The following is a 22,028-nucleotide window of genomic DNA, read 5'->3' on the forward strand; positions in this document are numbered from 1 at the left end:
ATAAAACAAAAATAAGCAACTTCAAAATTTATTCTTATTTGTTATTTACCTGGTAAAAATGTAGTGCTACATTTCTTCAGAAGGAAGCAAAGGGAAAACATACTATATTATTTCCAGTATAGCTTTGTACATAGAAAAGCTTTCCTGACAATTTTATAAATGCTGCTAGCACTTTCCATACCTCAAAAGAAGCTGAGGTTCTCAGTGGTTGACAGAACGCTTACAAAGCAAGTAAAGATCATGGGCCTCAGCACATTCTAGCCACAAATTAGATACGAATGCTCTCTATATTTTCACTAAAAGCCACAGCTTGGCTGAATTACAAAATTCTTCCCTTCATACGAGGAGAGTTGAATCACATACTGGAAATTGTGATAGCAAAGCTCAGGGATATTCCAAAGTGTGTATGTGGTTGACCACTCAGAAGTTTCCCAAGTTTAAGTCAAAAGACTTCCAACGTACAAAGACCCATTCTTCACTCCTCCCTCACTTGTATAATAAATGCAAAATAATTACTGCAATATAAATGCATCTGATTACTAATTTATATTAAATTTAATTGTAATGAACAAAGAAATACACTATATGGTACATACAAAGTCGAGATAAAACTTAGGTCTCATTATGGAGATCTATTTAAAAAAAATACATCTGTTTTATTCATTGAATTTCAGAGTTAAGGGACAGTTATATAAAGCTTAAAGAAAAGATATCTTTTAAAGATATATCATAAATGTAAACAGAAATTATTAAATATATGTGATGGATACTCTACTCATGAAACAATAACAATTATCTTCTTTTTTAGTTTTTACTTGTTATAGTGGAGAAATAATAGAAGATGTATATTACACAGTTACTAATGGTAGCATCACCACTGCAAACTTTGCTAACAGCAATATTTAGTAAGGGTCTAGGTGTCAGGGGCTATTGTAAAGCCTCTGCATGTACAAATACACTAACTTGTAGCAGTAATGCTATGGAATAGGTACTACTTCTAATTGTATTTTGCATATAAAAACACGATGCTACTATGACTAAAATCCCTACTACTGCCTGCACTACTGCTGCTATTAATAATACTACTACAACCTCCACTACCTCTTCTGCTCTTGCTACCTCCACTGCTGTCACTGCTCCTGAGCCCTTGCCATGATCTGAATTAATCTATTGAATGACTTTTAAGTGTCTGGCAAGCTGCCAACTACTTCACATATATTTTTCGCATTCATTTTCATAATACCCAGGGATTTACTATTAATATTCCCATTTTAGAAATAAGACATTTGAGTTTTTAAGTTAAGCTGCTTGTGGGAGACTTCATAGGCAATAGATCACTCTGGTTTCTCTGGATTAAGCAGTTCCCAAGGCAGTGCTTTAGCGATCAGGTAACTGCATGGAGGTTCACAGTTTGGTAAGTAGAAGCAGTAATTCTCATAAATTATTGTATCATTTATTAAATTGTTTTCCCACTTAAATTTTCAAACATCAGAAAGTAGAAAGAATCACTATCCATAAATCACCAGATTAGATTCAACTATTGTAAACTTTTTGCCATATTTGTTTTATCTAATTGAGTAGGTAGCCAGTTCCATTTTTACTTCTATTATCCATCTAGCTACTGCTGAAACCTTGAAAAATAAATGACTGATAGATCAGTACTCCTCAGCTCATTAGCAATTTGTTATGATAGTAGTATGGCATCTCAAATGACAAAAATTTTTTAATAATCACGAAACCATTTTTACACATAATTAACATTATTCTTTAGCATTATTTTAATACCTTTATTTTATTTATTTTTATGTGGTGCTGAGAACCAAACCCAGGGCTTCACACATGCTAGGTGAGCGCTCTACTGCTGAGCCACAACCCTAGCCCCTGTTTAGCATTATTTAATATTAGAGTTAGTGTTATTTTAGGGAATATATAAACATTAAAATTACCTGAATCTAAACATTGTTTAAAGATATAGAAATCTTATTAATATGAAGGGATGTCACTGGGCATATAAAAACTACAATAAGTAAGAGAAGATGTCAGGATAACTACTGAAAGGTCACTTAGAATCTACAAGATCTGGAGAAATGTTGGCTTTTGGTGATTTGGATATCCCCAAACTGTGAGAATAATGATGAAAGAGTTCAGTTTTGATTGACTGACCCATTTAAATGAAAACTCAGAAAGGAGGAAATTTTGTTTGAGGTCTCTGCCAAACATTTTGAATGATGGACAAGACATCAATTCTTTGGATTTGGAAGAGTTGAAAATAAATTTGGAAATCTTTTAATTCATATATTTTTCAAAATTGGTTTAAATTGGTTCTCATTAGCCTCAGAGTTCTGAGAATTTTCATGGTCACTTGGTAGAAGGAAATAATCAGGATAGGGGTTTTGAAATAGGAAGAAATGAGAGGCACTGTAGGGTAAGGCTCCTGATTATGCAGTAGACATACAGACAAATACACACACACATACACACACACACACACACACACACACACACACACACACATTTTCATCTTCCCTTAGAGCACCTCACTTTATATATGTACCTAAATTAAAATTTCTTTATGAAAGGTATTTTCTGCCAAAACATTTTTTGTTTCTATTGTTTTTTGAAACTTCTGATGTGGCCCAACCTCTTCATGTGACAGATGCAGAGCCTGAAGCTCAGAGTGACACTTTGGCCCAAGCTCATACAATATATCAATGGCAAAACCAGAGCAAAAATCCTGTTACTTAGATAATGTCCCATTCTTTAAAACAAACTGAAAAAGTTTGGTGGTTTTTTAGGAATATGAAAACTAATAACAAAATTGTATATTCCTAGTGTGACAGAAATAAACTATCAAAGTCTATAATGCAAAATTATAAAACTCCTAAGACAAAAAGGTTTACATATTCATTTCTCCATCTTCTTACTGACTTTACACTGCCAGCATAAAAGGCCAGAATAATTACAGTAGGTACAGCTAAGTATATATAAAGTTCTATGTCAAAATATATATTCTTAACTTGGGATGAATTTTAGGAGATCCCTTGAAGCCAATAATACATCTCTATGGAACAAAGACTTGCTCTATGTGCTTAATGCTCTTCAATTAGCTGTATCATCAACCAGTGCTCATTAAGCCCTTTGTGGGGCAGCGATTTTAGCTGCATGGTCTCTGTACTGGAAGTGTGATGATCTTTAAGAAGCCTGCCCAAATAAACTAGAGACACTGCTCTTGAATGTAGATAATATCTCAGGTGTTCATATTAGGGAATGGCAAATAGAATGAGTTAGACATCATTCCCCTAAGTACATGTATGAAGACACAAATGGTGTGAAAATATGTTGTGGACAATCAGTGATTGAAAAATTGTGCTCTATATGTGTAATACGAAATGAATAGCATTCTGCCATCATGTATAACAAATTAGAATAAATAAGTAATTTAATTTTAAAAATTAGTTGTAGTTACCTAATACCTAATTAAAGGATTAAAGCCTTCCTAATTAAAGGTTTACAGAGATAGTACAGAAAAGTCTAACTCCTTTCCAACTAATTATTAATAGAAAGAGCAGAGAGAGGGCAAGGTCCTGAGAAGAATGCTCTTGTGAGTTTCATTGGGGTCCCAGTACTATACCAGGCGTCTGCATACTTTTTACATAATTATTCTTCTTTTTTACTGTTCATCAAAATTTAAGTCTTAAGTTCACTACTCATACTAACTTTGAAATGCCTTCTTTTTATCCAACTTCCTTTAATTTATGTCCTCATCTGCTCAAAATAATATGATTCCTTGTTCAAATCTTTCTTATGAGGATTTCCCAATCTTGGGACTTTTAACAGTTTAGACTACATAATTCTCTGTTGTAGGGGTCTGTCTTCACATAATAAGATATTGAGTAGGACCTGTACTAAACAGATACCCATAACACACAGCCACCCAATGCCTGTGCAATGTGATAAACACAAGTATCTCCACACATGGAAAAAGTTTCCTTAGGGAGCAAAATTATCCTTCCTCTATACCTGTGGATTTAGAGCTTATACTTATCTCACTGCACCTGCCTAGTCTTCTACACTGTTTCTTCAGTTGTAACTTGATTCTTGCCTCTCTCCAGATGATTGTCAAACCCTCCTTATCTCTTCCAATCGGTTGCCCCATAACCTTGGACTGTCCTCAGCTTTTTATCCAGCAGTGAATAGAGAGCTAACCCTGCAGTATGAAGAATAAATTTCTCAAATTTAAACAATTTTTGTGCCATCTATAGTATCATTAATAGTTTCTTTAATAAAGAGAACAGACTTTGGGTTAGAACCACAATGTCTTTTTTCTTCAATGGTGTTGCCTGGACTATCAGAAGAATGAACACCTGCAGACATGTGAGTAGACTTATCAAAGGAGATTGTTAAGAATTGCCAAAAACGTAACAGTTAGACCATATTAAGCAGGATAGGCTGGATTTACAGTATATTGCAAAAGGTGTTGACAGTGTAGGAAGAAGGAAACAATTCGGATAAACTGAGCATAAACAGTTCACAAACAAGATTAAAGAAGAAAATAATGAGTCGAACAGTACTGCCTTTGTAGTGTTTTAAACAATTATAGAATTATTTAAATATGTGTAGACATGAATATTAAACTATGGGTTAAAACTACAATTGATTAAGATCACACGGTCAAGCAGTCAGACCATATGGTTTCAAACCCTCTCTCAGTCATGAGTAAGTTATGATTTATACAGCTAGATACTCAGCCTTTTTAATCCTCAGTTTCCCCACCTCAAAAATTGAGAAATTTATAATAATATATACTCCATTTAAGATTGCTGAGATCAACTGAGAACTATAAGAAATACATTTAATCCAATGCTGGCCAAATAAGCATTGAATAATGTTGACTATTATGACCTCTTCTTTACCCTCAACAATGAAACACCTAGGATGTTTTTGTCTCAAATTAGGTATCCTGCAAAGTGAACAGCACCAGAAGCCAGAAGTAAACTGTGAAAACCAGATCAGTTACAAAAAAGAAAAAGAAAAAAACCCAACTATCTGGCAAAAGTTTCTGGGATTTTCAATAGGAAATTATTGCTTTGTTATAAAAGTATTAATAATAATCATTATAGTAGATTCTTTGTCAAGCACTTTATAGGAACTCTCTAATTTATCTTCACAAAAATACTATGAGGTAACTGGTTTTGAAATCCAATGGAGTAATCTGAATAAAGTAAGGAAATGATTACCAGCATTTTAAGAGACGAAATCTGAGGTTTTGGGAGGTTGTATCACTAGCTCAAGGTCACACAATAAAAAGTGAAGGGATGGATCCTAGAGCACAGGTCAGGTTGTGGTAGAACCACTGAACAATTCATATGATATTTATGAATTCATAATAGGATTGCTGTAACCTCCTAGATTATGATTTTAACATCTGTAATAAGAGAGTCTGAGAAAAATACAGGGGCAATCACTTGAATTGCAAAATTTAAGAAACTCATGTTTAACTAAGATTGGGACTGACAAGGAGAATATCACTGAACTGTTGAAAGAAAAGGACTCATAGTAGATGTCAAAAATTAGGCAGGCTTTGAAAAAAATAAATTCTATCACTCAGGTACTACCATGAGAAAGAAATAAAATGATACATTGCAAATGTATATTTTATAATAGATGGTTTCAAGTCCATTCTAGAAAAGGAGGAGTTATAAATTAAATTAATAACTAAAATGGTTACCCTTTGTATTTACTCCAAGGCAAGTATGTATTGAATTGGATAAGAGTCATAATTGGACTAGAAAAGTTTATACTTGTCACATAATTCTAACAGAATAATATAATGCAAACCACTTTAAAAACTTAATTATGTTTGATGACAATAAATATGGGAGCTTCTAACTTATTAAATTAATGCCTATATTTTTAGGATCCCTGTATATACAAGTTCAAATTAAAATGAAACATTTACCGATCATGATCATGTAGTAATATTATATTCAGTGAATTTTTCTTAAATAAATGACAGATAAATGACATGATAGGTAAACCTTTGACATTTAACTTCTTAATTTTTTAAAATAAATCATAGACTTAAAATTAAAATTTTTATTATAAAAAGTAATCTCATGCAGAAGAGGTCTATATAAAGTAGGTTTATTAAATGCAATGTTAATAATATTTTTCTTTCTAATTATGGGGTTTAAAAAAATACCCAAAGATTTAAAAATGTAGTTACTTTTTCCTGACAGTCAAATAACTCTAATTGGATAAACTTTAATGAAGAAATTTTTAAAATCACCCATGATAGAGGAAGTGGTTCATTAAGGTCTTGGATTTGGGGTATATATTTGTATCTGGCAAGTGGAAATATCTCTCTCTCTGCTTCCTTGATCACCATGTGGGCCACTTCCCTCTGCCACACTCTTCCACCATGATTTAATGCCTCACCTTGAGCCCTAAGGAGTGGAGCTTGCTCTCTATGGATTGAGACCTCTGAAACCACAAGCCCCCAAATAAAATTTCCCTTCTTTAAAATCATTCTGGTCAGGTCCTTCCATCATAGCAGTGATAAAGCTGACTAAAACAACTGGATTACAGTCCATTCTTCCTTCTGCCCAGCTCTCTTTTCTTTATCTACTTAGAGATGCTGCTCCTTCCATTCTGTTTAAACTGTCTCCAAATAGACTTTCAACCCTCTCCTCCACGGTGGAAACTTTACAAACATAGCATCTGTATAGTCAACCAATCCAGAAGCATTGAGTATGAAATATATGGACAGTAAAATTGATCTGATGCAGGGAAATGTTATGTACAAATCATTTAATTGAATCAAATCTACTTTCTCCAATTAGTCAATATCAAATGATCTGATCAATCTGCTTTTCTTTTCTATTTTTTTCGGAATAAAAACAGTACTAATTTATTTGTGTTTAAGTTAATGCATATGTAGGTAAAAGTTTACATGTTAATTTTTATGTAGTACTAAACAATTTCTGCCTTTTTCTTTCACAGTTGACAAAATTATTGTAATAATTTGGAACAAATGAACATTAATTTTAATAAAAATATAATAATTTAAAAAATCACCCATGATCCCTCAACATATTCACAAATATAGGAAAATGCACTAATTTAATTTCATAAACTAATATTTCAAGTTACAAATTAGTCCAGGCTATGAAATTTGAATCCTTATACAAGACTGCCATTTAGTGGTCAAAATTAAGAATAGCAAGCTAAAATCAGGATATTTAGCCTTTGAATAGCTTATTTTTCAAATTGGAAACTGAAAACAAGCTCATGAAAAAAATTAAAAATTGGATCTCTTCATTTTCTTTGTTAGTTATAACTTCCAATATTAATTGTTAATAATTAGAATTATTAAAACAAAGATAAATGACATCAGTTTTGATAATGTTGAAAGTTTCCGAACATTTCCATTCAAATTTTAAACTCAGAGTATCTTTAATTTATTTTGAATTTGTATCTTTGTTTAATCCAGTGTTCTATTCATGCTAGGGCCTTTACTATGCCTGCTAGTGGTAGGGGCTCAGCATATGTTTTTAAACAAAAAATGCTATTTAAGTAATAAAATCTTGCCAGAATTAACTGAAAAACAAATTATTATTTAAGAAACTTATGGCATTTTGTCTATGCAATTTTAAACGATAGACAAGTGGCATCAACCACGTTTCTTTCTTTATTCTTGCTGTCCCTAACTCCTGTTTTCCTGTTAAGTTTTGCCCTCTAAGCTTTAGGCAGGAAGAGCAGCTCCCGAGTATTAAGAAGCTCAGAAACAATCACTAGGCATTAAGACCCTCTTTCAAAAGGTGAGTCAAACATTTCTGATGCTTTTACTTAAATTTCATTGAGCTGTGAAGTCTGACTTTGATGTTTGCCTTAAAAAAGAAGGGAAGGACCAAAGAAAAATGATCTTTTGTAGGTTCAAAAGACAGAATTAAGTTTAACAATGTATTTGAAAATAAATGTTCTTATCTGAGATTTTTTTCTTAATTTAGGAAATTGAATCCACCTGTCCATCTATAAAGTGATAAAACTGTTCCTTTGACATTCTTATTCAATCACATTGCCTACTTAGCCCCTGCTCTGTATGTTCTGTTCTGGGTGCATCATTATCTGATGAAGATCTAAAAGCTGAGTGGATGAATTCTGAGATGGGTCCTCCATGGAACTATGCCTTGGACTCACGGAGAAGCACGTATGTGAACTCTGTGGCCATGGTCAGCAGAAGAAGCAACTGCAGTAAAGGACGACTAACAAACCTCCACATTCTTAGGGTCTGTTTTCCCATTTATTATTCATTTTAAATTTGTATTCTATTAGTTTCTTTTTTTTTTCTCTTTTTAGTGCACTCAACTCTTTTTTCCCACCCCTCCTTCATTCTTTCCTTCCTCCTTTTTTTCTTCTTTCTCTCCTCTCCTCACCTGTCCTATCCTCTCCTCTCCTCTCCAGCACCCCATGGCTATTTATATCAAAAAGTAGCAATGTAACTATTATTTTAAAAGAACATAGACAGGTTCTAAATAAGAAATTTCAGCTTAATTAGGGCAACTGAAATCTCCAAGTCTATTTAAATAGCCTTCACTGAAGCTACTAAATGATTACTTTAAAATTTATAACACAAAAGAAGAGAGCAAATTCAAAAGTCTACTTTTTAAAAAGAAAGATCTCTAGCTTTCTTTATTCCTTAAGGTAAGTAAAATAATGAGTGGCATTTACTCTCTTGGAAGATAAAACTCACAATTTTTTTGTTTGTTTGTTTAGTGCTGGGGATTTGAACATGGGGTTGCTTTATGAGTGAGCCACATCCCCAGCCCTTTTTATTTTTTAAATTTTGAGACAGGGTCTTGCTAAGATGCTGATATTGACCTTGAACTTGTGATCCTCCTGCCCCACATTCCTCAGTCACTAAAACAGGCATGTGCCACTGTGCCTGCAAAAACCACAATTTGAAGAATTATTAAATTGCTAGAGACCTTGATAACAATTTCACAAATGTTGAGTATGTTTATAATAAGTACATCTAAACATTTTCAGATATATTAGGACAAAAATATCACATGGTATGATATCAAAATAAAAATCATAGTTCTATGACAATTGTGCTATTTTTTTTAAAGTGTAGTTTTCATTCCGAAACCAAATTGGTATGTTTACTGTTGATTTACAATTATAGCTAGATCAGGTAAATTAAAGAACTGGATTTACACTGAACACACAGATGCATATGCTTTGATACAGCATCGATAATTGTTCATAGGCATCTACCCAATGATGTAAAAACAAATGTTCCTTTCTAATTAAAGTAAGTCTCACTAAACTTAACTAAAAGACTCTTTGTCTTTTTAAAGTGCGAATTCTAGAAGAGTGAAAAGAAAAAAGCAGGATGATTTGTAAGTATAATGGTATAATGTGTACACATCTATCCAGATTTAATATAATTAAAAAAAATTTTAAACACCCTATGAGTTTTGTATCTGTATTAATAGCTGATTCTAACATTACAGTTTTATTAATTAAGCATATATTCCAAATAGATCTTCAGGTTTCTAAAGGGCCTCCTTTTCAGAGAAGAGGCTGGCAGGAGCGAGTGACCAAGTTCCCTTTTAGATACACAGCAACCCAGGAAGCCTATCAACAGACCAATGATGTTCCTTTGCAAGTTGTTGCTCTTGCATTACTTCCTGGGATTTTCCCTCTATTTTATTCATTTCTATACATTGACTCTCTATATTACTATGCTTAATTATAGGACTCATGGCATGTTCACTCTCCAAGTTTTAAAATGTAGCCACTTAATCCTCCTTTTCAAATCACATGGACTATTTCTTCAAACCTTGTAATATGTATGTATGTGTGTAGGTTCTATGCTGTTATCTCATTTAGAGTAGAAGTGAAAGCAGTAGAACCCAGGATAAATATATATATACTGAGGTATAATATATATCACTATAAGCATTTCATTAAAATTAAGAAGGAAAATGTACCTCAATACCAATCAATATTTAATAATTAATATCTCTAACAAAATCCTTAGGGATAGCCCTTTTAGAAGATTCAAAGTACTACAATTAACCCAAAAACTATGAGAAACTTTTTTTTGCCTGTTTTGAGTTCTCAAGAAAAATCATATAAAATATTATTATAGTCATAGAAGTTTAATGCAGAAATACAAGAATCATTGGATATTAATAAGATGAAAGTTAAAACACATACCATAAAATTCCTCTGGTAATGGATATTCTCTTTGTTAAAGTCAATCACATAGCCATTGAAGGACCAGACAAACGTGAGGTCCAAGGCAGGGTCAAAGGATGCAGCACACTGCATGGTGGCATTTTCTCCGACAGTGATATCAGCATTAATTGGGGCCAATATGATTCGTGTGGGATCTACAAGTTTAAAAAAAAGAGTAAAACACAATTTAAGAAAATATAAGATACCATTTTATCTAGTATACCAAATGGATAATAATCAATATATTTTGATTTCTCTATGTAAAGTAATAAAATGTTTTTTTTTTAGATTACTTCTCTGTTTTATTTTTTATTTATTTATTTATTTTTCCTTTTTTTTTATTGTTGATCGTTCAAAACATTACATAGTTCTTAATACATCATATTTCACAGTTTGATTCAAGTGGGTTATGAACTCCCAATTTTACCCCGTATAAAGATTGCTGTATCACATCAGTTACCCTTCCATTGATTGACATATTGCCTTTCTAGTGTCTGATGTATTCTGCTGTCTGTCTTATTCTCTACTATCCCCCCTCCCCTCCCCCCCTCCCCTCCTCTTTTCTCTCTCTACCCCTTCTACTGTAAATCATTTCTTCCATTTGTATTATCTTGTCTTACCCCTCCTTTCCTCTTATATGTCATTTTGTATAACCCTGAGGATCGCCTTCCATTTCCATGCGATTTCCCTTCTCACTTCCTTTCCCTCCCACCTCTCACCCCTGTTAATGTAAATCTTCTTCTCAAGCTCTTAGTCCCTACCCTGTCCTTGTTTACACCCCTTATATCAAAGGAGTCATTTGGTATTTGTTTTTTAAAGATTGGCTAGCTTCACTTAGCATAATCTGCTCTAATGCCATCCATTTCCCTCCAAATTCTATGATTTTGTCATTTTTTAATGCAGAGTAATACTCCATTGTGTATAAATGCCACATTTTTTTTATCCATTCATCTATTGAAGGGCATCTAGGCTGATTCCACAATCTTGCTATCGTGAATTGTGCTGCTATGAACATCGATGTAGCAGTGTCCCTGTAGCATGCTCTTGTTAGGTCTTTAGGGAATAGACCGAGAAGGGGAATAGCTGGGTCAAATAATAAAATGTTTTCACATCCAAATTCCAGGAACAATTTTATCAAAGAGGATCGCCAAAGAAGGCTTTTGAAATTGAAACTTAATATATGGACTATTTTAGAACCTTAACACTGAATTATGTATCTTTTAATACAGTAGAAATTAAGCATCAACAGCTTTAAAAAATATCAATCAAATATTAAATTATTTCTTACCTGTGATGACAAGAGTCCCGGTGCTATTAGCTTTCCCTCTATTATTTTCTGCAAAGCATGTATAGACACCACCATCATTTCTTGTAATGTTATTGATTTCCAAGCTACCATCTTCCCAAATGAGTATTCTATTAAAATAAAAGAGATATGATTTACACAATTAATTTAATAATATATTAATGTACTCCTTACATTACCAACACTAATTTTTTTTTTTTTACTATTACATTCTGAAAAAGTGTTGACAATAGGGTATTTTCAAATGGAAACATCCTAGCCTTCTTCACTCATGCTATTCTTGAAATATCCCTGGGCCCTCTAACTGACCTCCTGTTGGTACTCTTGCCTTTCTATTGTCTCTTTCCCACATATCGGAGAGGAGGAAACAAGTGACCTAAGTCATTTTATGTCACTCTACCATTCAGTGATGTCACTCTGCAGCTGAAAATTGTCCACAGACTTTCTATCTTAGGTAAAGCTAAAACCAAAGTCCTTTGCCTCCTCATGCTCCAGATAATCTCAGGAATCACTCCTGGAATCCTCAAGGTTTTTGCTTAGTGGCACCTTCAATAAAGTTTTGGATGACTGTGGTAATTGTGATGAGAGTATGTATGTGCAACACACACGCGCATGCACACACTCACAAATATTTTTGCTGTCTTGGCATTCTGCAGCCTATTCCTGTTCCCAGATATTTTTTCCTATTAGATATTTTATTTTAAAATCTTTAGCTAAAAACCCTTTTATTAGATTGTAACATCCTAATGTCACAAATTTGTATCTTTTTTATTTATTGGCCATGTCTCCAGCACATAAAACACATATCATAAAATTCCTTTGGTAGGGCTAGGGGCTGTAGCTCAGTGGTAGAGCACTGAGTGGTGAGACACTGGGTTCAATTCTCAGCACCACATAAAATATATATATATATATATATATATATATATATATATATATATATATAAATTCATTTGGTAATGAATATTCTCTTTGATGAAATTAATCACATAACCATTGAAGAACCAGATAAATGGGTGATTCAAGACTGGATCAAAGGATCAGCATACAACATGTGAACTTTTTTTCCACAGTGCTTTCAACTATGTATTCATTCATTAAAAAGAGCAGAAAAAAAACCTCTATGTTACAGGCACTAAGTAGTGAGATACTATCACTAAACAGGTATTTAATGACATTCAAAAAAGTCTCTATTTATATATTTATTTATACATTTGTTTATTTATTGTGGTGCTGGGGATGGAACCCAGGGGCTTGGTGCATACTGGGCAAGAACTCCATCCTGAAATATACCTCCTGCCCAGCCTTTTGTAATAAAATGTATGAACTACATGAGGTTTGATGAAACAAGTGGTTTCCCACACCCCTCTATAACTGAGATTTAAACCATGATTGGACAGGCTCAAGCAAGTTACAGGCCTCGAATAAATGAGTCCAGGTCTTCCAGAAAGGAGACCTCAGTACTTCAATTCATACTTCAAAGTTAGAACAGAATGTTATTCCCACTGCTACAGAGAAACATAAACATAGTTTATTTTTAGAAACTTTTTTAAAAGATACTTTAAAATCTCCCTTCAATAACAGATCATTAGCTTAGGAAATTCTTCTTGGAACAGAACCTCAATCTTTCATATTACACCTATTTCTCAGGTGCACTTCCTCTATCCTAGGGGCTAAAGATAAAAAAAATTGCTAAGTTTTGTTTTATAGCCTTTCATATCAGATTGTCTATCATTAGATTTTTATTTTATTTAAATGCATAGTTTTCAAAATTTAAGTCATTATGCATAAAACATTCAAAACTATTTCCTATTTTAAGTGCAAAATCTGATGAAAGAAAAATAGTACTTATTTACTTCACTAATAAAAGTATCTATATAAGGGCTAGGGCTAGGGCTGGGCTCAGTGGTGACTGATAATGCATTCCAGGATTTCCTTTCCCTACTTCAACTATCCAGTCAAAGCTCATCTCAGAATATTCTTTGCTCTTGAAGAAGAAATGCAATATAAAAATAATACAAGAATAAAAGTAGTGGGGGCTGGGGATGTGGCTCAAGCGGTAGCGTGCTCGCCTGGTATGTGTGCAGCGCTGGGTTCAATCCTCAGCACCACATACAAATAAAGATGTTGTGTCTGCCGAAAACTAAATAAATATTAAAAAATAAAAAGAAATATTAAAAAATCCTACCCCCCTCTTTTAAAAAAATGAATAAAAGTAGTTATTTGATACCATGGAAGCTTTGACAATGTGCCTTTCTACAACAGTGAGAGAAGGTAACTATAATCTGTTGCCCAGACACTGCCCTCAGAATTCCATCACTGGTTAGCTAAGGCCACCCATCCCACAGGCTGCTGTCAGCCAGTGACTGAGCATGGGAGGACCAGCACAGGAGACCTGTTCCATTAAACTCCTCTGAGGGGAATTTGGCTGGAGCACTCCTGAGAGTTGTGCTGTAAATATCTCTTCAGCCTAGCCTTTCCTCTTCCTTCCCTCTCTCCTGGTATCAGAACTGCACCCCAGTCAGATGGCTCCCCGTCTTCCACCCAACATCCTTTCCCCTCCCAGGTATTGCAATTAGTAAATCCTTTACACAGCTAGTCTTGCCCCAGCTCCTACTTCTTGGACAATGTGTACTACCACAATACCAAGATTAGCACACCATACATTTTCCCTCTAAGCTCCATAATAAATCCTTGCCAAACTTCTAACTCGTCCCATTTTTTTTTTCAAGCAAAGCAACAAATATTTTGGTCAAGTTACAGTGGAAAAACTACAAGTCCTTCTAAGATTCATACTAATATTTTTAGTTTACTTACATATATTAGCTCACAATTGTTTTTTTATGCTCTTTAAGGGGTATAAAGTCAAGTACTACATGATTATGTTTCAATCAATGATGGCATATGAAACAGTGGTCCAGTAAGCTTGAAAAATTCCTATCACCTCATGATGCCATAACCATTGCAATTTCAAGGGCAATGTGGTAATGCTCACAGGTCTATGGTGATGCTGGTGTAAATAAAGCTACTACACTCTGAGTTCTATAGAAGAGTAGCGCATACAGTTATGCAAAGTAATTAATAGTAACCACAATAAGTGATTGTGCTACTGATTGGTATATTTACTGTATTATATTTTATTATTATTTTAGAGTCTACTCCTATTTATTAAAAAGCATAGTTTACTATAAAATGATATGGTATATTATACTGGCAGACTCATTCAGCCCTTCATTGTACCATTTTTCTCTGGTGCTTTATTTCATCTTGCATTGTTTTATTCGTCATGGCTGTAGGGGCAATAGGCTACACCATCTCAGCTTGTGTAAGCACACAACAATGTTCACATAACAATGAAATCACCATGTGATACACTTCCAATTTCTCCCTTAGCATTGAAATTACTTGTAAGAATATTTAGAAAATTTGATTTTTTGGCAAATATTGCTCATTCTTAAATCAATTGGGATTAAATTCTCAGGTTCTTCTCCTTATTTCTAGGTAATATGCTCTGAAGCAGTCAACATAACCAAGGAACAATCCAGTCTTTTAACAAACTAGTCACTTATTTTTGTCAAAATTACTCCAGGATGACCTCTATTTGGAGGTTGTTTATTGGTAAAGCATACCAATTCTGCAACAGAAAATAATTGTGGGGTTCCTCCCACTTAAGTGACAAAGATAAAGGTCATTTTAGTAGTCTATCGAATACAAATGGATAACTAAGTTAGTTGTAAATTAAAAAGAAATTCTGTATGTCATTATAACCCAAAAGAAAATCATACAAGTAAGAACTTAAATAAAATTTGTCAAAATTTATGACTGTCCCTTACAGAATACAGATATTGTATTAACCATCCTATAGGCCACTAACTGGGCACAGAAATTACTTCATTATATGAATTTAACTTTTATAATTATATTTATCAGAATAACATATAATTATATTCTATTTAATCGCTAGATGTTCTTTTTCAATATGTTTATGCTTATTTTTTATAAATACAAATGTTTTTAGTTTTATTTATACATATAATCTTATTACATTCAACATATGTGTTCGTGAATACCACATATTTTTTAAAATGGTACTATTGCTGAAATATTAATGGATTAAAGTAGTGAGCAAAAAGTGAACTCTAGGCCCATTAAGGGAGTAATGAAATTTGATTTCTAAGTCTTTGAAATTATTATAGCACAGCCAAAATTATAAAATTTTAGGAGCTAGATCATTCTCTACTTCTCTTGTATTTTATTTAGGAAAAACAAGTTTATGAAACATGGTTCTGGGAAATCCTTGGTTGGAGAAACTCATGACACTGGTCTTCATAGAACTGGCACAAGAATCTGTCTGTAAGGAAGGAGAGTTGATGGTGGGCCAATGGGGAATGTACACTATAGGTGCTACAGGAGTGAGCACCCAACAAGAGGGCAAATTGAGCACCATGACTCTTCCTTTAGCATTAATTCTTCTAATGTCATTTTGTTAAAGTCCTAAAGACTCAGGTCAAACAGATTAACATTAATGCATTCCCAATTCACATTAACCAAAGTATGGAAGCAGCCTAGGTGTTTGTCAACAGATGAAGGGATAAAGAAAATGTGGTCTATATACACAATGGAGTTTTATTCAGTCACAAAGAAAAATAAAATTATGTCATTTATAGGAAAATGGATGGAACTAGTGACCACTATGCTAAGCGAAATAATCCCAATTCAGAAAAGTTCAAAGTTCCTTTGTTTTTACTCAGATATGGAAGACAGCAAGGAAAAGGGAAAAGAAAGGTGAGGTAGGATCTCATTAAAAGCAAAAGGAGATCAGTAGACTAGAAGAAAGGGACCAGGGTGTGGGAGGAGGGGAAAAGTGCTGGGGAGGGGTATTGACCAAATTATCTTGTTATGTTGAGGACATGAACTCATATGTAACAACAAATCCCGTTATTATGTACAACTATAATGCACCAAGGAATGTGGCAAAAATCAAGTCTGTAAACTATGGCTTGTGGGCTGGCTGGCTGCTTTTATAAATAAAAATAAAGTGAAAAACAAAAGTTAGTGTGTTCGGATAAGGCCCAGATGTTCCTGCCCTGCCCCCTGCCCCTCTACACAGTCATATTTGGGATCATCCTAACAAAACAACTGCAGCAGCAAATCCTCTTTCCATGTCAACATGACACCAGTTCAAGTTCCAGTTTGGATATTAATGATGAGTTGTGATGAGATCAGTTAACTTTTTCAGGCCTTAGCACATCCATCGTATTACTTTGTTGGATTGTTATGGAGATTTATTTTCTATACTTTTGCCAGAATATTCTTTCAAAGGGCAAAATAGTATCTCATCCCTCCCTTTTTTAAGACTTTAGACAGATTTCCATTATTCTTACATGAAACCCAATCCCTTTTAGCAAAGACAATTCTACATTTGTTAACTAGCTCCCTGTGTCTTATCCCTTAAAAGCCTTCTGCATTTTTTCCCTAAAAACAAATTATGCCATTCCTACAGTTCCTTACACACCCTATATTCCCGCTTCAGGGCCTTTGCTATGCTGCCTTCATTTTCTGGAACATAGACCCACCCCACCCCCACTTCTCATTCTTCCTATTTCCCATCCTAGCTTTCTCTCTCTCATTAGAACTCAGTATAAATGTAACCTCTTCTAGGAAGCCTACAGAAACGATTCAGTGATGGTTTTTAAGTTTACAGTCACCCTCGGCTTTCTTTGTCTTGAACCGAAACCACCAAAACATTGGTAGCTGGTCTGCTTATTGGGGATAAGATAAGAATATCCTGCTCATTATAAGAAGATGGGAAGACATGCTTATACTTTGAAATCACCATTTTATATTCTTATCAACATATTTAATAGGCTAATTGTACAAAATTATATAAAATGTGAATAAATGCCCTTGATTGGAAAAACAATGAGTTGGAGAGATCCTATTTAATTTCCCACTGTTTATTAGCTGAGTAGTCTGGGGCAATTTACAAACAGCAACCTGCACCTCTGAGCTTTGAAGTCCTAAATGCCTTATAAATTTTGTAATACTGAAAATTCAATTCTGTTCATCTCATTACTATAGTAAAGAGAAAAGTTGGAAGAAACAACAATTGTATTAGTGAAATGAAAACAAATATTCTACAGAATAAACTTTCCCAAATAATCAACTTGAATTATACTTCTAGTTTCCAAACTGACCTGCTACTGTTGACAAGCCACTCTGTTCCTTTACTCCAGGAGAACTTTGGTTTAGGTGCTGCTTTAGGCTTGCATTCAATTATAACCCTTCCTCCCTTAGCAGCCAGGATCTTTTTCTTCATAGGATTCATTTCAAAAGTCGGAGCCAAAGCTGAAAGAAAAACAAACAATTATTTTTCTCTTCTTGTTAACGAATCCAAATATTTCTTCTGTATTACATCACTTCTATTCCATTTTGATTAGAAGAAAGGTTAATCTCAGTAAATTATGATCCAGGCCTAATACTTTTCTTTTATTTAATAATTTCTACATATTATAAACTTTACCCAATTCAAATATACAATTCTGAAGCCTTGATTATAAATTCATAATACATGGGTTATAAACTTTAGTTACAATCAAATGTTGTACACGAATTCAACACAAAGTAACCTCTAATTCAATTGTTTTGATTCATTTCCAAAAAGGAGGTGAAGTAAAAGGCTGGAGGGAAGTAAGCCTGTAAACATTCCCATATGGTCATAGTACATCTCTCAACAATGCCTTAAATGAACTATGCAGAAGTTATACATAAGAGAACTGAAATCTATTGGAAATCTGTAATTTCACAAAGCTGCCATAGGAAGTATATTGATGGGATTCATATTTGAATCTAGGCCCTCCTATTTCCAAAGCATGCTGATTTCATGAAACAATATCACCCTTCCCTCATTAGATATTTGCCAAGCACTGTGTGCAGACATACTGCAAGATGCCCAAATAAACAGAGCAATTCCTGTCTTAGTGACCTATATACAAAGAGCTGTGGGAAAAGGGACCCCATTCTTTAGGGAGCACACGAGCCATCTGTAGCTCATGCTCACTTCAAAGTATACAGCAATAATGATGATAGCTGGATATAGTGTCTCATGAATGGTCACTCCATTGATGGTATGCTTTCACTCTCTTCTGAGTCCCCACATCTTGTCCAGTGCTCACTCCCCTTATCTTTAGGCAGATTGTAGGGGGACATCATTTATCCACACTCCAGTCATTTGTACCCAGCTTTTCTACAGCCTTTCTTGGATTATGTATATCTTTAGCTGAAAATTTTTTTAAAATTTTCTTTTTAGTTGTATATGGACACAATACCTTTATTTATTCATTTGTATGTGGTGCTGAGGATCAAACCCAGTCCCTCACTCATGCTAGACAAGCACTACACCACTGAGACCACTGAGCTGCAACCCCAGCCCTTTAGTTGGAATTTGACTCTTCATCTAGTCCAGTGATTCAATAACTTTATCTGTGTATCAAAATCATCTGAGGATCTTGTTATAATGTCCACATTAAGTCTAGGTGGACCTGAGATTCTGTACTTCTACTAAGCTCCTAAATATTGCTGCTTCTGAGACAATGCCTTTAATGCAAGGATTTAATCCATTTCATTGTTCCTTTAATCTGGATGTATTTTGTTTAGACTAATTTTTTGGGGGTGACATATAGCAGAAAAAAAATAAGAGAAACTTTAATAAGATTATGTTTCTTAAATTGAAATACATCTAGAAAATAAGAAAATTTGTAAGTTAGTTGTTAGTGAATTGAAGTCCCTTAAATGACCTCATTTTATCTGATATTTTGATATCTAGAAATAGAATCTAGACTACATTTCTACACATTTTGGAAGTAGGAAGGAATGAGGGAATATTTTTCCTTAACTAAGAAATAGAAAGTATGACACATAGCCTATCTTTTGTTCTTTATTGTATCACATGCACCTTATCTTAGAAGAATGGTATCTGATGTAGACACTCAATAAATATTTGGTGGAAGAATGAATTAATTAAGTGGATAATTCAGGAAGAAAAAGAGCAAGACAGAGATAGAAGCACTGTTCCTAAAGGTATAAAATATAAGAATAAATTGAGACTAACATAAAGATGTCCTGGAACTATTTATGTGAGACTCAATGGGTGAACAGTTTGCTTAATTACTATATTGATAGTCATTAAAAGATTTAAAGACTTTAGGCTTGAATATAGTGAGATCATTCAGTCTGATCTAGTGAGTTTTCACACTTCTTTTTTAAATATCTCAAGATAAATAATAACTTCAGCAGAAAACAGAAAGTTTACATTTGGGAAAGAATCAATCTCACCTCATTTGTTTTGTTAAGCACCAAAATGATTTCATACCCCTTTGCACCAAAGACATTTGAACTGCAATGCTTGCTTGATACACAACGTAACTAGACTAAATATATTACCAAGGAATTTACACTTTAGGGAGGAAGAAATGGAGTATGATCTTCAGCATTATAATAAATGGCAGTGAAAGTTGAAATTAGTGCCACCTAAACTTTTTTTGAAGATTCCTTAACACTTTCCTAAAATTTTCTCATCTCTTATTGTCTTCTAGATTCACTCAATCTGCAGTTCTACACTCGTTTTTGAGAGTTTCCTTTTGATGTAGCAAGAATAAAATTGGACACATTGAGTCATTTCTTTATGTTTTCAATAACCAATTCTAGAAGAGGAAGCCTGACTATATGGATTCATTACTTAATGTATGAACAAGCCTTGTGTAAACTCCTTCAAATGATGTGAAAAGGATGTGACACAGTAAGAACTTTGTTAAAGTGGTTGTAATGAAAATAAGGAAAATGTGAAAGATCTGAGAGAGATTATTGGTGTGAACTGGAGAAGTTTGGTGGATGTACCAGATGTGGGAAAGGCATCAAGAAGACTCTACCATCCTTTAGAACAGAGAATCTTGGAGGACAGAAGATGTGGCTGTAAATAATGAAGTCGGTTTTAGACACTCACACTCCTGATTTTGAATTGTCTATTGGGTTCTCTGGATGAACATCTCTTCTAGAAAGTATTTATATTGAGTCTGAAGCTGAGAATGAATATCTGGGATAGAGATGGAAATGATATGATAATTAATGGGAGAAGAAGAAATTGAGTAAGAATTTCAATAATAATAATAATAGTTATCCAGGAATAATTATACTGACTATGTGAATAGATATAGGAAGGAAATGGAATGGAGCCAGATGAATTGAACTCTGGGAGAGGGCAAGATTTGTATCCAGACAGAGGAGGGGATAGAAAGAGAACAGTGAAAGAGATGGAGAAGAAATGGTCTTGGACTTTTGAGAACTGGAAGTCACCAAAGACAAGAGAGATGAGTGTTCCAAAATAAAATATGACTAGAAGAGATATCTTAAAAGAACATATGTACACACATGCATGCACACACATAAGAGAAGGAATAGTTACTGATACAATATAGCAGGAAAAGTAAAAAACAAACAAAAAAACCAACAATGAAAATAGCAGTAGAGGAATGGAAGAGACATCTCCTTCTCTGGATGAAGAGTACTGAGAAGATAGGGGTGGTGCAGAGATAGTGTGGATGACAAGTTGAAAGACTTTATGCCAAAGGATTTATATTTTCACAGAAACTAAAATAACACTATAAAAGTAGAAATCCGGGTGGGGAAGGGACTTCCAGGATAGCCTGAAGGTGTGGAATAGCAACTGTAGCATGAGACTCAGGGACTGGTAAAGCTCCAAAGTGGTAAAGACTCATCTGAGGCTAGATTCTAGGCAGTGCTGGAGTGTCAGTCTTCGCTGTTAGGTGAATTTGCAAGCCAATATTTAGCTGCTCAGACTTATGAGACAAGACTTGTCAAAAGTGGCACAGGTAACTTTTGTTTTACCATTTTAAAAATGTTCAAAACCCATTACACTCCATAATTTCTCAAAATGATAAGAGTACAGCTTCTTAGTTTAAAAAAGTATGCGATTTATGAAGTAATTTATATGCACTGGGAATTTTCAAACAACATAAGACAACTTTAAAGAGTTATTCTTCTTCACTTAGTCTTCAGTGAAAACAAAGATAATATGATTCCATTCTAAACCACATTTCCAAAATTATTGAGTTAAGCAATTAGAGAAAATAATGTAGATTAAATGTAATCTATGAATACTTTATTTGTCATTTTCATGATAAACATTGAGGAGAAATTAGAGATGATACTGACCCAAGATTTTCAACTCAGCATTTGCATAAATGGCTCCATATGTGTTTTCAGCTATGCACTGATACATTCCAGCATTTTCAAAAGTCACATCATATAGTCTCAGTTCCCCTTTATGATACTGAAAGGAATAAAAGTAAAACACACCGTCTCCATAAACTTCAATAGAAATGCTTTCATTTAGGATTGAGCTTATCTTTTAATTCAGCTATGTTATGTTCATCTGCCCCCACTATTACCTAAGATG

The 22,028-nt window shown here is 33.9% G+C and overlaps 1 protein-coding gene across 1 annotated transcript in view; it reads right to left on the reverse strand.

Moving 5' to 3' along the window:
• Positions 1-22,028, reverse strand: part of Cntn1 (contactin 1) — a 71,803-nt gene that overhangs the window by 22,868 nt on the left and 26,907 nt on the right. Inside the window, exons 10-13 of the mRNA XM_026408514.2 lie at positions 21,785-21,902; positions 17,752-17,902; positions 11,537-11,664; positions 10,228-10,403 (exon numbers count right to left, since the gene is read on the reverse strand). Coding sequence (XP_026264299.1) covers positions 10,228-10,403; positions 11,537-11,664; positions 17,752-17,902; positions 21,785-21,902 — 573 coding nt within the window. The remainder of the gene's footprint in view (positions 1-10,227; positions 10,404-11,536; positions 11,665-17,751; positions 17,903-21,784; positions 21,903-22,028) is intronic.

The sequence above is a fragment of the Urocitellus parryii genome, chromosome 5 (assembly GCF_045843805.1).
Source record: "Urocitellus parryii isolate mUroPar1 chromosome 5, mUroPar1.hap1, whole genome shotgun sequence".
NCBI lineage: Eukaryota > Metazoa > Chordata > Mammalia > Rodentia > Sciuridae > Urocitellus > Urocitellus parryii.